The 16,632-nt window shown below is 48.7% G+C and overlaps 1 protein-coding gene across 1 annotated transcript in view; it reads right to left on the bottom strand.

Annotated features, from left to right (window-relative positions):
- ATP9A (ATPase phospholipid transporting 9A (putative)) overlaps positions 1-16,632 on the bottom strand; it is a 132,217-nt gene that overhangs the window by 22,110 nt on the left and 93,475 nt on the right. The window contains exons 15-17 of the mRNA XM_025399176.1: positions 6,147-6,239; positions 4,735-4,818; positions 1,976-2,146 (exon numbers count right to left, since the gene is read on the bottom strand). Of these exons, the coding sequence (XP_025254961.1) occupies positions 1,976-2,146; positions 4,735-4,818; positions 6,147-6,239 (348 nt within the window). The remainder of the gene's footprint in view (positions 1-1,975; positions 2,147-4,734; positions 4,819-6,146; positions 6,240-16,632) is intronic.

The raw sequence follows: 16,632 nt of genomic DNA, 5'->3' as shown, positions 1-16,632 counted from the left end.
CCTAAAAACAATATTCTTTTTGGTGAGCCTCGTTTAGTCGTAGTTCTCAGGGTTTGATGTAAGAGAACAAACACCGGGGAAGGAATTAGGAAGCTCAAGTTCCAGAAAGGCATGAAAAGAATGACCAGGTGCATGACGTGACTAATGTCCCATGCTGGGATGATGGGAAGGTGGTACAGAAAGGGCCCGAGACCCCAGCTCCAGTCGCAGCTCTGCTGCTTCCCAATGTGAGAACCTGGGGGAACAGAGATGCCTCACTCAGCCTCGGTTTCTACATCCATACAAGGGGCTGAGGTAGAAAATATTCTGTGCAGCTGGCTGGGCACGGTGGCTCATGCCTGTAATCCTAGCACTTTGGGAGGCCGAGGCAGGTGAATCACCTAAGGTCAGGAGTTCGAGACCAGCCTGACCAACATGGTGAAACCCCACCTCTACTAAATATACAAAATTATCCAGGCTTGGTGGCACCTATCTATAATCCCAGCTACTTGAGAGGCTGAGGCAGGAGAATCTCTTGAACCTGGGAGGTGGAAGTTGCAGTGAGCCGAGATTACACCACCACACTCCAACCTGGGAGACAGAGCGAAACTCTATCTCAAAAAGAAAAAAAAAAAGAAAAAAGAAAATTTCCTGTGCAAGGTTGTATCTTAGACTTTAATTACCAACCAACCTGCCCCATCCCAGGCACTCCCCTCCCCTTCTCATCTAACAGGAAACTAGAAAGAGAAGTCACATGCATGCACACCCTGTGAATAAAATATCTCGTCCTGGGATAACAGTTTTGAGAAGGAGAAAAACTCCAAGACAAAGATGGAAGCAGAAAATGGAAACTCCAGAAGTCTTAGGAATGGCCAAGGCCCAACTGCAGACCCCACAATGGAGCAGAAATGGGCCAGACTTCTGGAAGCAAGGTCCCGTTGGTGATTTCCTTATGACGAACCAGGCCTGTGAGCCGAATGCACGCGACAGAATTGTGTTTACAAGGAAACAGGCCACGCAGGGGTGGGAGTCCCCAGTGGGCCCGAATGTTGCCTGGCGTCTAACCTGTCCTCCTCCCAAGGCCCTGCTGAAAGGATGGGCCCCAGGATGCAGCAGAGAGCCACATTTGAGTGGAGGCCGGTGGCAGGCACACATTTCCAGGAGCTCCAGGCCAAGAAGTTTGTTTGTTTACACCACCCTTGGTCCACTGAGGACCAGGTCCTCACGCGCCCTCTGCTGGCCTCTCCAGATTCAACTCCGAGTATTTTTTTTTTTGGCCCCAAACGGTAGAGTGCAAAATGCTAATATGACAGTGTGATGGCACTGGCGGTCACTCTGCTGGGTGGTCACTCACTCACTCGGCCACACAGCAGACAGACTGGCATGCTGCCACTCAACTGGAATTTAATCAGCAGCCGTGCACGCCGGATGCTGCATGGCCCTGAGCACCAGGGAGCCCAGTGGAGTCAGGGGAGTCATCGGTACAGTAAAGGCAAACGCTACAGAAGACGCCTTCCAAAATCAGGGCTGGAGGGCCAGGTACAGTGGCTCACACCTGTAATCCTAGCACTTCGGAGGCCGAGATGGACAGATCACCAGAGGTCAGGAGTTCAAGATCAGCCTGGCCAACATGGTGACACCCTCTATCTACAAAAATATAAAAATTATCCGGGCGTGGTGGTACGTGCCTGTAATCCCAGCTACTAGGGAAGCTGAGGCACAAGAATTGCTTGAATCCAGGAGGCAGAGGTTGCAGTTAACCAAGATCGTGCCACTGCACTCCAGCCTGGGCGACAGAGCAAGACTCCGTCTCAAAAAAAAAAAAAAAAAATCAGGGTTGGAGGGGCAGAAACAGCGGCTGTGGCCCATTGCAGATAAGGCACTCCTGGTCTCCTCTGCTGCTCCTCCCGCCCTTTCCCTCTCTGATCTCCCTGCACTGCTAAGGGATAACTGGCATCGCTCCGGAGTGCCCTTCCCTGCGGCCAGCCCACCCTACCTTGATGCCAGCATTCCTCAGGGTCTCCAGCGTGGGCCGCACGTCTGCCTGCAGCTGGTCCTCCACACCCGTCAGACACAGTAGTTCCATCTCCATCTCCAGGCTTTCGATCACCGTGGCCACTTTGAGGGAGCGGTCGTGCACACTCAGCTTGGCCTGGACGTAGCGGGCCTGGGACACATCGGCAGATGCAGTCACTGCTTAGGGCGAGGAGAGGCCAGGCTAATGGCCAGTGCCAAGAGTGCAAGGGCCGCGCCCGATCCCCGCCACACAAGGTGGGGACCCCAGCAGGTGAGCTGCACCCCACTGGGGTGACACAGGCTTCCGGCTTCCTCACAAGTCCTCCATGTAGACGCTGCACAGACCTGAGGCCCACCCTACACACTACACTTACCTGCTGGGAGACTTTCAGCAAGTCACTTAACCTCTCTGAGCCATGGCCACGAAATGGCAATAACAGCACCAACCTCACTGGATTGTCTCAGGGACGGGCACAGCCAAGATCTCAAAAAAACAGTAAGTTCTCCCATACACAACATGCACTTTGTAAACCAAACTGTGAGTCACCAGGTTTTCTAAAGACCAAGTCGAGTTTCTGAAGACCATCAACTCAAACTTCCGCTTCTTGTCTTTATCATGTTAGCAAAAACCTGGAGGAAAACCAGTCATCTCCTAACAGGCCTGCTCAAAGCACTTGCTTTTAAAATTAAAAGGCAGGTAGCATTTATCAGGGCTAGAACGCTTGTTAAATAATGGCTTACAAAGAACTCAAATACATTAGAGAGACCCAGGCAGTTTCTCCGTGTGGAGCAGGGCAGGGCCCCAGGAAGCATGTCCCACCTCCCTCCCTTGCATTCCTGCCCGCTGGCTTTAGGCCAGGCACCAGAGACACGCAGTGAACAAGACAAGGACCTTCCCCTCAGGAAACACACAATCTATGGGATGGGATGACAATAAATAAGTCAATAATCTGGTTCAACCCCAACATTTTTACAGCTTAAAGAAATTAGGGAGGTCAGGTGTGGTGGCTCACGCCTGTAATCCCAGCACTCTGGAAGGCCAAGGTGGGCAGATCACCTGGGGTCAGGAGTTTGAGACCAGCCTGGCCAACATGGCAAAACCCTGTTTCTACTAAAAATACAAAAATCAGCCAGGCGTGGTAGCACATGTCTGTAATCCCAACTACTTGGGGGGTTGAGGGAGGAGAATCACTTGAACCTGGGAGGCAGAGGTTGCAGTGAGCAGAGATCATGCCATTGGTACTACAGTTTGGGCAACAAGAGTAAAACTCTGTCTCAAAAACAAAAAACAAAAACAAAAAAAAAAGGAAAGAAAGAAAAAGAAATTAGGGAGCCGAACCAGGTGCGGTAGCTCACACTTGTAATCCCAGCTACAAGGAGGTTGAGGCAGGAGGATGGCTTGAGGCCAGGAGTTTGAGACCAGCCTGGGCGGCATAGCGAGACCCCCGTCTCAAAATAAATGTGCAAAAAAAGAGAGAAAAGAAATTAGGGCTCAAAGAGAATGATTTATGCCACATTTTCCTGAAGGCATACCATGTGCCAAGGATTATTTTTAACTATCAAGGATACAAGAATAAACCAGGTCAGGCACAGTGGCTCATGCCTATAATCCCTGCATTTTGGGAGGCCCAGGCGGGTGGATCACCTGAGGTCAGGAGTTCGAGAACAGCCTGGCCAACATGGTAAAACCCTGTCTCTACTAAAAATACAAAAATTAGCTGGGCATGCTGGTGGGCACCTGTAATCCCAGCTACTTGGGAGGCTGAGGCAGAAGGATCCCTTGAACCTGGGAGGTGGAAGTTGCAGTGAGCCAAGATTACACCACTGCACTCCAGCCTGGGCAACAAGAGTGAAACTCTGTCTCAAAAAAAAAAAAAAAAAAAAAGAAGAAGAAAAAAAACAAACCAAACTTGTAAAGTCCCTGCCCCCAAAAATATTTTATTCTGGAAAGAAGATGGATAAGATCAGTGTTAAATGTGTGTGTGTGTGTGTGTGTGTGTGTGTGTGTGTATGAACAGTGTCAAGATTATATTTTTCTGGCCTCTCCAGATTCAACTCCTAGACATATTTTTTGGCCCCAAATGGTAGCACACAATGATAGTGACAAGTGCAATGAAGAAAGTGAAATGGTGTGATGGATGGAAAGTGAGCGGCCGGGCGCGGTGGCTCAAGCCTGTAATCCCAGCACTTTGGGAGGCCGAGACGGGTGGATCACGAGGTCAGGAGATCGAGACCATCCTGGCTAACACGGTGAAACCCCGTCTCTACTAAAAAATCCAAAAATTAGCCGGGCGAGGTGGCGGGCGCCTGTAGTCCCAGCTACTTGGGAGGCTGAGGCAGGAGAATGGTGTGAACCCGGGAGGCGAAGCTTGCAGTGAGCCAAGATCGCGCCACTGCACTCCAGCCTGGGCGACAGAGTGAGACTCCGTCTCAAAAAAAAAAAAAAAAAAAAAAGACAGTGAGAAGGAGCCTCACCCAGGTGGTCCAGCAAGACTTCTTGGAGGACATGGCTTTTGAACTGAGACCCAAAAGAAGCAAGGGAATGGGCCATGGGGCTCTGTGGGTGAAGAGAGTTCCAGGCAGACAGAACAGCAAGTACAAAGGCCCTGCAACAACAGTGAACCCAGCGTGCCCAGCAACGACATCAGAATGGCGCGCACAGAATGAGGGAGGGTGGAAGGAGTGACTGGGAGGCAGGCATGGCTACAAAGGCAATGGAAAGGTTCCAAAACAACTTACTTCGAAGTCCTGATACTGCTCCTCCGCGAGAGACTTCTTTGCCACCACAAGCACCCGCAGCCCTTCTCGGGCCATGTTGCCACACTGAAAAATAGAGCACGGTCAGAGTGGGAGTGGTGCCGAGAGCTCCTGACTTCACTGGGAGGAGGAGGTTGCAGTGAGGAACCACTGCCCAAGTGGACGTGCCCCTCCCACAGGGACAGGGAAAATGGCAAATCAGAAAGTTGCTTTCCCCTACAGCAATCCTCCCTGGACCAAACCTTCTACAGGGGAGGTTGCAGAGAGGCAGCCGGTGGGCCAAACACAGCCCACACACAGATTGTCTTTGACTAGCACATGTATGTTTCCAGAGTCAACGTTCTATGGTCTCACACACTAATCTGGATTGCTGAATGGGTGGGAAAACTGAGCATCTGACAAAACCAGGTGCATTTTCCCAAATCACCACAATCAATGATGGCTGAGGAGCGGTGGCCTCCGCGTGTTCCCAGGACGCGGAGGTGTCAAGTGAAGAACACTTCACGTTTTACACGCAAAGTGCAACTCTGCTCAAAATCACAACCTGCTTGTTCATTTGCATTCACTGCCAGGCCCCTGTAGACGTTTGAGTTTGCAACCCTCAAGCTGAGAATCTAATGCAAAATGTAAATTCCCCACCTAGAGCTAAGAGATGGGACAAAAGTGGCCTGAAAAGCCTGAGCACTGCTTCCCTCCTGCTGCTGGCCAACTGTCCATGTCACAAACCGGGTTGGGCAGCCCCTGATGGGGCCCCCACAGACCCCATCTCCTGGAACTCACATTCTGTTATAATTGCCCACGCTTTGAGTGTGTGTTGGCCCTAGTGACTTGTCCCTAACAAACAGGATGGGCGAGAGTGAGGGGATGTCACATCTGAGATCAGGTTAATAAAGATAGTGACTTCCATCTTGTTTGCCCTCTCTTGTTCCTTAACCTGCTCTCTTTGATGACGCCAGTTGCCAGTCTATGAGTGGCCCTATGGGAGAGGCCCACCTGCAAGGATAGAGAGCAGCCTCTGGCCAACAGTCGGCAAGAACCTGAGACCCTCAGTTCAACAGTCCAAAAGGAGCTGAATGCAGCCCACAACCACTGAGCTTGCTCACAAGTGGATCCTGCCCCAGTCAAGTCTTGAGATGAGACCACAGCCCCAGCCAACATCTGAATTACAGCCAGTGGGAGGCCCTGAAGCAGAGGATGCAGTTCAGCCACACCAGGATCCCCGACCGACAGAAACCATTATATATCAATTGGGTGCTGCTTTAAACAGCTACATTTCAGGGTGGTTTGTTACACAGCCACCAATAACAAATACAGAGACCCACCTTACCACGCAAGGGGCTGCCTCTGCAGAACATGCTTCCAAGGCCTGGTCTAACTTCCTGCGTCACACTTACCTCTTCCTCCAACCAGTCGTTATACTGCACAATGCCAGCCATGACCACATCTGCTCCCTTCATGTAAAACGTAATTTCTCCAGTTGATTCATCCTAGAGAGGGAGGCCGGAAGGAATGAGAAACTGAAAGGAACACCCTCTTTCGGCTGCAAACCTGCTTCCCATGACAGACGGTATATAAAGTGCACTTAACAGACACCAATGCTTTTTCACTTGGCTGAAGATGAAAAGCAAGAAGGGGCTTCGTTTAGGGGCAAAGGCTACAGAAAGTAAAAGGAAAACTCGAAGCATTTGGAAGATTATTCAATGATGAAAGCAAGATCAAATGGATTTAAGACCTTTGTTTTGAAAGTTATTACTATTTCAACTGGAATAAACTCGCATGCTATGATTTTAGATTTACACTTGGAACTGCAGATATCATCAAACTGTGGTCCACCAAAAGAACAGGGAAGATAAGGACTAGAACAGGGAGTCTCCACCTCGTCACTGTACACATTTGGGGCGGGAGAAGTCTTTGCTCTGCGGGGCCCCTCCTGTGCACTGTACAATGTTGAGCAGCCCTGGCCCCTACGCACCAGATGCCAGTCATACTCTCCATGGTGACAACCAGAATGTCTCCAGACTTTAGCAAACGTCTCCTGGGGGCAAACTGGCTGTCTCAGCTGAGAATAATTCCAGATCCCTAAGTCTGAGGACCTGCCTAGAGATCCAGTTACCCAGAGTTTCAGTTCACCCTGACCAGATTTTCTGGGTAGTGGGTAGCACCATGGCACAGGCATCAAATGCTTGGGCCAAGTACCAGTTCCTAGTTGTGCGCAGCTGGACAAGCTACTCCTCTTCCCTAAACCTCAGTTTTCTCATCTGTAAAACAGAAATCAAGCATGTAGCACAGAGACTGATGCACAAAAAGGGCCCCTCAGTGGTATAACTGCTGCTGGGATGAGAGTGACTTCCCAAGTCCCCCAGCCATACTGTACATAGACAGCAAGGCTCAGCCCAGTACTCTCAACAGGGCAATGTGGCCCTCCAGAAGACATGTGGCAATGTCTGGAGACACTCTAGGTGTCAACGCAGGCGATGTCCTACTAGCATCTGACGGGTGGAGGTCGGGGTGCTGCTCACCCTCCTGCATCACACAGGACGCCCCCAACCACCACCAGGAATTCCTCCAACCCTAAAAGTCAACAGTGCTGAGACTGAGAAGTCCTGGCTTTGAGGAACGATGGCGCAGCCACAGATCCTTCCCCCATTTCCCCCCAATGATTTGCGTCGCTGGGAGGTGGGAGGCAGCAAAGACAGGCAGGAAAATTCAGCGTGGCCATCAATACCTTGTGCCTAAATTTTGCTACTCCAGGAAGCCCAGAATAAATGCCTGTAAAGTCTTCACTGAATATGGAACCACGGAGACAAAAGTGACTGCATCTCAAGCCTGGTGTGGTGGCTCACACCTGTAATCCCAGCACTTTGGGAGGCTTAGGTGGGTGGATCACCTGAGGTCAGGAGTTCGAGACCAGCCTGGCCAACATGGTGAGACCCTGTCTCTACTAAAAATACAAAATTAGCTGGGCGTGGTAGTGCATGCCTGTAATCCCAGCTACTCAGGAGGCAAGGCTGGAGAATCACTTAAACCTGGGAGGCGGAGGTTGCAGTGAGCTGAGATTGCACCATTGCACTCCAACCTGGGCAACAAGAGTGAAACTCCATCTCAAAAAAAAAAAGTGACTGCATCTCAGATGCAAATGCGCCATGCTGGTTTCTGATTAGCCCAGTCCCGTGAACACCCCCGATTCCTACTTAATTCACCGTCCTTCATGTAAGAACATGTCAACCTTGATGTTATCACACAAATTACAGGTGATGACACACACAGCCTTCTTGCCTCTCCTGGAAGGTGCCTGCAATTGTCCTGCTGGGGCACACGGACTCTTTCCCTGTGGTATAAGCCCTGGGTCTAGGGAGTAACAGTGTGGAGATGCACCCATTTTGCTGCCACCCAAAACTACACTTCTGTTCAGCTCCCCCAAAAACCACGCTTCTATCTGTAAGTTTCCCCAATAAAACACCCTTTAACAACAAACTGGATTTGTCTGCCTTGTTCTTTGGTTTCAGGCTCCTTCGGGGGCCACTTTGCCTATACAGCCCTTTCATGGAACAGAAATACCCAAAATCAGATTAGTGGTAGAGTTTCCTCTTTTATTATAACTTTCAAATGCCCCTTAATCACCGACAATCTTTTAGAACAACATGCTGACTCATAAAAGCACCCCCAGGCCAAGACAGGCACCCGCGTTGAAAAGCATTCAACTGCACACTTTATCTTTGATAGTCTGCAGCTATGCCTGCTCTTGACGCAGGCCAAAGAGAGCTGTGGGGTCTGCACATTAAAGCATCAGAGGTTTTATTTTTTCCTTCCCCCCCCACAACCAAAGGGTGCTCAACAACATGGCTGTAGGAAATGATGCTCCCAGCCCAGCTTCCTCACTATGAAAAGGGCTCGAGCGAGTTCAGAAGTTCTGTCCAATATAAATACCGCATCGACGATCTCCTCCCATGAGTCACTTCCTCCCACGGAGTTCATCACAAGTTTACTTCGTTCTCATATTATGGCAAGATTACGCCATAAATTTACAGAGATCGGCCGGCTGTGTGGCATTGTTTGGGGGCCTCATCTTTTCCCACTGTGGTCGGCATCTGGCACCTGCTCAAAGGCCTCTTTTAGTCCAGCAGTGACAGTGCTATGATGATCTACAGCCACGATCCAAACCCGTGGCTCCACATGGGAAGGGGGAGAAGGCATCGGAACATCTTGTACGCCACGAAAACAAAACAGGGACACAACCTTCCTGCAAAAAGACAGCACACGAGTCCTTCTCCAACCTTGCCTGATTTCTTAAGAGACAAAGATTCACACAAGGAAATGGCCTTGTTTTGTGGGTGCAAGAAGGTGCCATCTTGCACTGTGCGTGTGCTCACACGTATTTTAAAAAGAGACCGGGGAGACCCAAATTGGGGCTGTCCACAGTCACTAAACCAAGTTGAGAGAAGTTTTCTTTTTTTTTCTTATTCTTATTTTTTTCTTTTTATTTTTTTGAGACAAGGTCTTGCTGTGTTGCCCAGGCTAGAGTGCAACAGCACAATCATGGCTCACTACCACCTCAACCTCCTGGACTCAAGTGACCTCAACCTGGACCTCCTGACCTCAACTTTCCTAGCAGTTAGGACTACAGGCATGCACCACCATGCCCAGCTAATTGTTTTGCTTTTTGCAATGATGCCCAGGCTGGATGGAAACTCCTGGGCTCAAGTGATCCTCCTGCCTTGGCCTCCCAAAGTATTACAGGCAAGAGCCACCGTGCCAAGCCTAGGAGAAGTTTTATAACTGAACTAAAACTTCCTCACACCACGTACTTGGACAGTCATTTGCATACAGCATTTGCGTTATATGAACACATCACAATAGGGTTTCTCAGGCCCTTCCTCGTGGTGGGGGCTGTCCTGTGCATTGCAGGATGCTGGGCGGCATCCCTGCTCTCAACCTATGAGATGCCAGCAGCACTCCCAGCCTCTGGTTGTGACAACCACAAATGCTGCCAGACACTCTCGAATGCCCCCAGGATGAGAATCACCACGTTAGAGGAGTGTGGTGAGGTTTGTGCCAAGGGGAGAACTAGTCCAAAAGCCCCAGAGGCCCAGTTCCACCCACCCAACCAAAGATAAAGAGATAGGTCAGAAAATGAGAAAAAATCGCAAAATAATACTTATTTCATTAAAGACAACCTCACCAAGATGGACATTGACAGCACTATTTTTAGTAGTCAAAACTGAGAAACAGGCTAGGCGCAGTGGCTCACACCTGCAATTCCAGCACTTTGGAAGGCCGAGGCTGGTGGATCTACCTGAGGTCAGGAGTTCGAGAGCAGCCTGCCCAACATGGTGAAACCCCGTCTCTACTAAAAAATGCAAAAATCAGCCAGGGGTGGTGGCGCACAACTGTAATCCCAGCTACTCAGGAGGCTGAGGCAGGAGAATCACTTGAACACACAGGAGGCAGAGGTTGCAGTGAGCCAAGATTGCGCCACTGCACTCCAGGCTGGATGACAGAGTGAGACTCCGTCTCAAAAAAAAAAACAACTGAAATGAGACACAGCCTAAGCAGCCAAAAAATAAGTTAATGAATGAAATAGTGGCATATTCTTTCAACAGAACATTACATGTGCATTAAAAATCATTAAAATCAGATTTTAATAGTATGAGAAAATTCTCATTGTATACATAGTTCAATGAGGGAGGAAGTTTAGGAAGCCTTCTATGGAGTTCAGCGCCAATTGTATCAAAATGTGTGTGGATATTTACACTCGGATATGCTTAGAAAAGAGACTGAAAGGAAAAGGTAAAAGGTCTTTTGGGGGGTGAAAATGGAGATGAATTGGTCAGGCACGGTGGCTCATGCCTGTAATCCCAGTACTTAGGGAGGTTGAAGCCGAAGGACTGCTTGAGGCCAGAAGTTTGAGACCAGTCTGTGCAACACAGAGAGACTTTGGCTCTACAAAAAAATTTAAACATGAGCTGGGCATGGCAGTGCATACCTGCAGTCCCAGCTACTTAAGAGGCAGAGGCAGGAGGATCCCTTGAGTCTAGGAGGTCAAGGCTGCAATGAGTCATGTCCATACCACTGCACTCCAGCCTAGGTAACAGAGTGAGACTCTGTCTCGAGGAAGAGAGAAGAAAAAAAGGGAGGGAGAAAAAGAAAGAAAAGAAAAGAAAAGAAAAGAAAAGAAAAGAAAGAGGAAGGAAGGAAGGAAGGAAGGAAGGAAGGAAGGAAGGAAGGAAGGAAGGAAGGAAGGAAGGAAGGAAGGAAGGAAGGAAAGAAGGAAGGAAGGAAGTAAGGAAGGAGAAAGAAAGAAAGAAAGAAAAGAAAGAAAAAGAAAGAAAAGAAAGAAAGAAAAAGAAAGAAGGAAAGAAAGATGGAAAGAAAGAAGGAAGGAAAGAAAGGTGGAAAGAAAGAAAGAAGGAAGGAAGGAAAGAGAAGGAAAGAGAGAAAGAAAGAAAGAAAGAGAAAGAGAGAGAGAAGGAAGGAAGGAAGAAAGGAAGGAAAGAAAGAAAGAAAAGGGGAAGGGGAAGGGAAGGAAAGGAAAAAAGAAAAGAAAAGGGAAAGAGGGAGAGGGAGAGACAGAAAGAGGAAGGAAGGAAGGAAGGGAGGGAGGGAGGGCGGGCGGGCAGGCAGGCGGGCAGTTTTGATCCCCCTCTTTACCTGTAATTTTTTGTTCTAAATGCCTTAACTGTGAATGTTTTTCAATAACCTGGGAAGGGGGGCATGCCAGGTTAAATCGAAAATAGATTTGCCCATCTGACAGCATCACAGACTGTCAAGCACAGAGTCCCTGTTCTTCCTGCTGGAAGACACATGAGCCACATCTCAAAAAAATGTAACACGTCCTTCATAACTAGATGAAGAGTGGCATATGCCATTCAGTTATTCTAGAATGGCTGATATTAGGGACTGTTCAATGATGACTCAACCTTCAAATGACCTTAGCAGAGCCCACGGCCCTAGATCTTGACAAAATTCAGGCTGGAACAAAATTAAAGTAATTCCATAGGAGATAATGACACTCATTCCCCAGGAAACACCCCACCCACAGGATTTATGCTGCTGCTTCCAGACCACAGATGTTCTTGACATCAGATGCACACTCAAGATACAGTTTAGAAGCCAGGGATCCAGCCAGGTGTGGACCAGTGGGAAAAGCAGCAGCTGTGTGGGAGAGAAAGCTCCGTCTCCACCCAAGAGTTGCCAAGGACACAGGTCCTACAGAGTCTGAAAGAACCTATTGGCCTCTGGACATAAAAATCCCCTAACGTAGGGCCAAACATGATGGCTCACTCCTGTAATCCCAGCACTTTGGGAGGCCGAGGAGGGTGGATCACCTGAGGTCGAGAGTTTGAGACCAGCCTGGCTAACATGGAGAAACTCCACCTCTACTAAAAACACAAAATTAGCCAGGCATGGTGGCACAGGCCTGTAATCCCAGCTACTCGGGAGGCTGGGGCAGGAGAATCGCTTGAATCCAGGAAGCAGAGGTTGCAGAGAGCTGAGATCATGCCATTGCACTCCAGTCTGGGCAACAAAAACGAAACTCCGTCTCAAAAACAAACAAAAAAAAGCCGGGCGCAGTGGCTCACGCCTGTAATCCCAGCACTTTGGGAGGCTGAGGCGGGCGGATCACAAGGTCAGGAGATCGAGACCATCCTGGCTAACACGGTGAAACCCCGTCTCTACTAAAAATACAAAAAACTAGCCGGGCGCGGTAGCGGGCGCCTGTAGTCCCAGCTACTCGGGAGGCTGAGGCAGGAGAATGGCGTGAACCTGGGAGGCAGAGCTTGCAGTGAGCCGAGATCGCGCCATTGCACTCCAGCCAGGGGGACAGAGCGAGACTCCGTCTCAAAACAAACAAACAACAACAAAAAAAACACCCTAACGTGTGATGTTTCAAGCACATTCATGGTGTGTGTCTCTGGTTCCTCAACACAAGAGCTCACTGCCACCTCCTCCAAAAGCCTTGAAAGTGGCTTGCAACGACCCACACCTCCTGGTACTCATGCCGTGCATCAGCCACCCCCCTGGAATGGGGCTGGACCCAGTGACTTGCTTCTGATAACGGCATGAGGCTGACGGGAGGGGAGGTCACCTCTGAGAGTGGGTGACAGAACACTGTGGCTTCCATCTCATTCACTCTTACCTGCCCACTCTGATGAGGCAGCTGACGGGGAGCTGACTACAGGGAGGCCCACATGGGAAGGCACTGAGGGTGGCCTCTGGCCAACAGCCAGGAAAGAACTAAGGCCCTCAGTCCAACAACCCACCCAGAGCCGAACTCTGCCAACAACACTGACGTCTGTATGTGGATCCTACCACCATAGACTCTTAGATGCCTTAAGCCCAGGCTGTGAGAGACCCTGAGCCAGAGGACCTAGCCAAGCCTGCCACAGAAACTGTCCTGGCCACAGAAACTATCAGTTAGCAAATAGAAAATAGAGCCCCCAGTTAGGTGTGGTGGCTCATGCCCGTAATCCCAGCACTTTGGGAGGCCGAGACGGGAGGATCATTTGAGCCCAGGAGTTTGAGATCAGCCTGGGCAATATGGTGAGACCCCATCTTCACCAAAATCATAAGAATTAGCAGAGCATGGTGGTGTGCACCTGTAGTCCCAGCTACTTGGGAGGCTGAGGCAGGAAGGTTGCTTGAGCCTGGGAAGTTGAGGCTGCAGTGAGTCGTGATTATGCCACAGAAAGAAAGAAAAAGAGAAGAGAAGAGAGAAAAGAAGGAAAGAAATGGAGGGGAGGAGGAAGGAAGGAAGCAAGGAAGGAAGGAAGGGAGGGAAGGAGGGGGCGAGGGGAGAAGGAGAGAGAACAAGGGGAGGGGAGAGGAGGGGGGAAGAAGGGAGGAGAGGGGAGGGGAAAAGAGGGGAGGGGAGGGGAGAGGGGAAAGAGGAGGGGAGGAACTTCCTTATTCCAGGGAAATACATTTTCTGGAGTGAGGGAATGCATTTCCCTGTAAGAAAGACCCCAGCGGATGTCTAAGAACATAAATAATACTGACCCCATATACATTATGTTTTTTCCTACACATACATACTTATGATAAAGTTTAATTTATGAATTAGGCACAGTAAGAAATTGACAATAACTTATAACAAAATAGAACACTTATAATGTGCTGTAATAAAAGTAAATAAGGCTTGCTTGAACACAAGCACTGCAATACCATAACAGCCAATCTGAAGGTTCCTGAGTGTCTAGCAAGCAGGCAGGTAGATGGCGTGAGTACACTAGACAGAGATGATTCATGACCAGGAGGATGGAGTAGGATGGCATGAAATTCATCACACTACTCACAATGACACACAACTTAAAACTTATTATTTCTGGAACTTTCCATTTCATATTTTTAGACTATAGTTGACCATGGGTAACTGAACCTGCAGGCAAGTGGGGATTATCATATTGCTGTTTTAAGCCACTAAATATGGGGTAATCTGTTATGAAGCAACACGTAGTTAATATCCTACCCTAACATTACTGTGGGTCCTTTGTGAACTTTTCAATGTCCCTCTCGTCACACCCCAGCCCTAACCTCTAAGTCCTGGGGTAGAGAGCTGGGAGCTGGAAGCCAGGCAGCCTGGAGTGAGTTCCAGCCCCCCCAATTCCAGCTGTGTGAACTGGGATAGGTTTCCCAGCCCCCTCAATTCCAGCTGTGTAAACTGGGACAGGTTTCCCAGCCCCTCAATTCCAGCTGTGTAAACTGGGACAGGTTTCCCAGCCCCCCAATTCCAGCTGTGTGAACTGGGACAGGTTTCCCAGCCCCCTCAATTCCAGCTGTGTGAACTGGGACGGTTTCTGAGCCTCCTTCCACTTCAATTTTCTCCTCTGCCAAACATCAGTCCTAATGGCACCTACCTCACATGACGTATTAAATGAGTTACTTTATGCAAATCACTTAGAACAGCCTCTGGCACACAATAAGCCCCATTTAAATGTTACCTGAGCAGGGTAATCCCAACACTTTGGGAGGCCAAGGTGGACAGATCGCTTGAGGTCAGCAGTTCCAGACAAGCCTTGCCAACATGGCAAAACCCCGTGTCTACTAATAATACAAAAAATTAGCCAGGCCTGGTGGCGCATGCCTGTATCCCAGCTACTCGGGAGGCTGAGGCAAGAGAATTGCTTGAACCTGGGAGGCGGAGGTTGCAGTGAGCTGAGATGGTACCGCTGTACTCCAGCCTGGGTGACAGAGTGAAACTGTGTCTCAAAAAATAAATAGTTACCTGTCATTCCTGTCATTCTTCTTACTACTGCTGCTGTTAGTGGCTATTACCATTTCTACTACTACCCCAGAGGTGCCCATGGCACTAAAGCTACACAGTAAATGATCAAGGAGAAGAGTGGTGAAAAGCTAGGAAGGCGAGAAAAAGATTTGAGTTTTTTATTTTAAGTATCTTATTTGATAACTTCCCTAACATCAAAAAAAAAAAAAAAAAAAAAAAAGACAACTAGCAATCACTGCTGAATCCTGCTCACGTCGGCACTAACTGTGAGTCTACCGTGTGCCAGGCAGGAAAGCTAGGCACCGGAGACATGGGAGGACCAAAAGGATCCTGGTCCCTGTTCTCACCTGCAAGGAGAAAAGACAGGTAGTGACAAGCAAATCCGCAGGAAATCAAGAATTTCAGTGTGACGAATGCTATGGAAGAAGGAGGAGATGCTAGAAGAGGTGGTCAGAAGTCAAGGAACCTATAAGGCTGAAGGAGAAGTTGACAAGCCAAGCCTTAGCTGAAAATACTCCACCAGCAGGCAGGGGGCAGGGCCACGTGCCCAACAATCTACGTTACCAATTTCTACCTCTCCTAATGCACTCGATTTTTTTTTTATTTCCGTAGGTTTTTGGGGAACACATGGTGTTTGGTTATATAAGTTTTTAAATGGTGATATGTGAGATTTTCATGCACCCATCACCTGAGCAGTATATACTGAACCCAACTTGTAGTTTTTTATCACTCACCTTCCTCCCACCCTTTCAGCCCCCCTGACTCCCCAAGTCCATCGTATTATTCTTATGCCTCTGCATCCTCATAACTTAGCTCCCTCTTATAAGTGACAACATATGACATTTGGCTTTCCACTCCTGAGTTACTTCACTTAGATATTATCCAGTTTGCTGCGAATGCCACTAATTCATTCCTTTTTATGGCAGAGTAGCATTTCATCATATTCATATACATATATATGATATATATATATACACACACACATATATATATATCTCACAGTTTCTTTATTCACTTGTTGACTGATGAGTATTTGGGCTGGTTCCGTATTTTTGCAATTGCAAATTGTGCTGCTATGAAAATGCATGTGCAAGGATCTCTTTCCTCCATGAGGCATGAAACACTTAGGTAGATCAGGGTAGAGAGGATTCCCATTTGTCAAGAAAAAAAAAAAAGAAAAGAAAAAAGTCCAGAAAAGATGAAAGAGCCTTACTCCAAAGATTCTTAAGATTTGAAGCAGAGTTTTCTCCAACCAAGCTAAATAATGTGAAGAACCACCCCGTTCCAAAATAGGTGTGGGATTGAACCAAGTAATTGGTATTTTTAAAGTTCCCTTGGAAAAATCAGATGATCATGCAGGCTTCAGAACCACCAGACCAAGTGGCATATGAATACCAGATTTTCCATGCTCCCCAGGATGGAAAGTGTGGTCTCCATGGGTAAAGAGAGAAAATAGAGGGATGGGCACAGTGGCTCGCACCCGTAATTCCAGCACTTTGGGAGTCCCAGGCAGGAGAATCACTTGAGGCCAGGAGTTTGAGACCAGCCCGAGCAACACAGTGAAACCCTGTTATCTATTAAAAAATGAGTCAGCCATGGTTTTGCAAGCCTGTAGTCCTAGCTACTCGGGAGGCTAAGGTGGGAGGATTCTTATGAAT

The sequence above is a fragment of the Theropithecus gelada genome, chromosome 10, assembly GCF_003255815.1.
Source record: "Theropithecus gelada isolate Dixy chromosome 10, Tgel_1.0, whole genome shotgun sequence".
NCBI classification, from domain to species: Eukaryota; Metazoa; Chordata; class Mammalia; order Primates; family Cercopithecidae; genus Theropithecus; species Theropithecus gelada.
The sequence above is the reverse complement of the archived record's forward strand: the minus strand, read 5'-3'. Positions and strand labels throughout refer to the sequence as shown.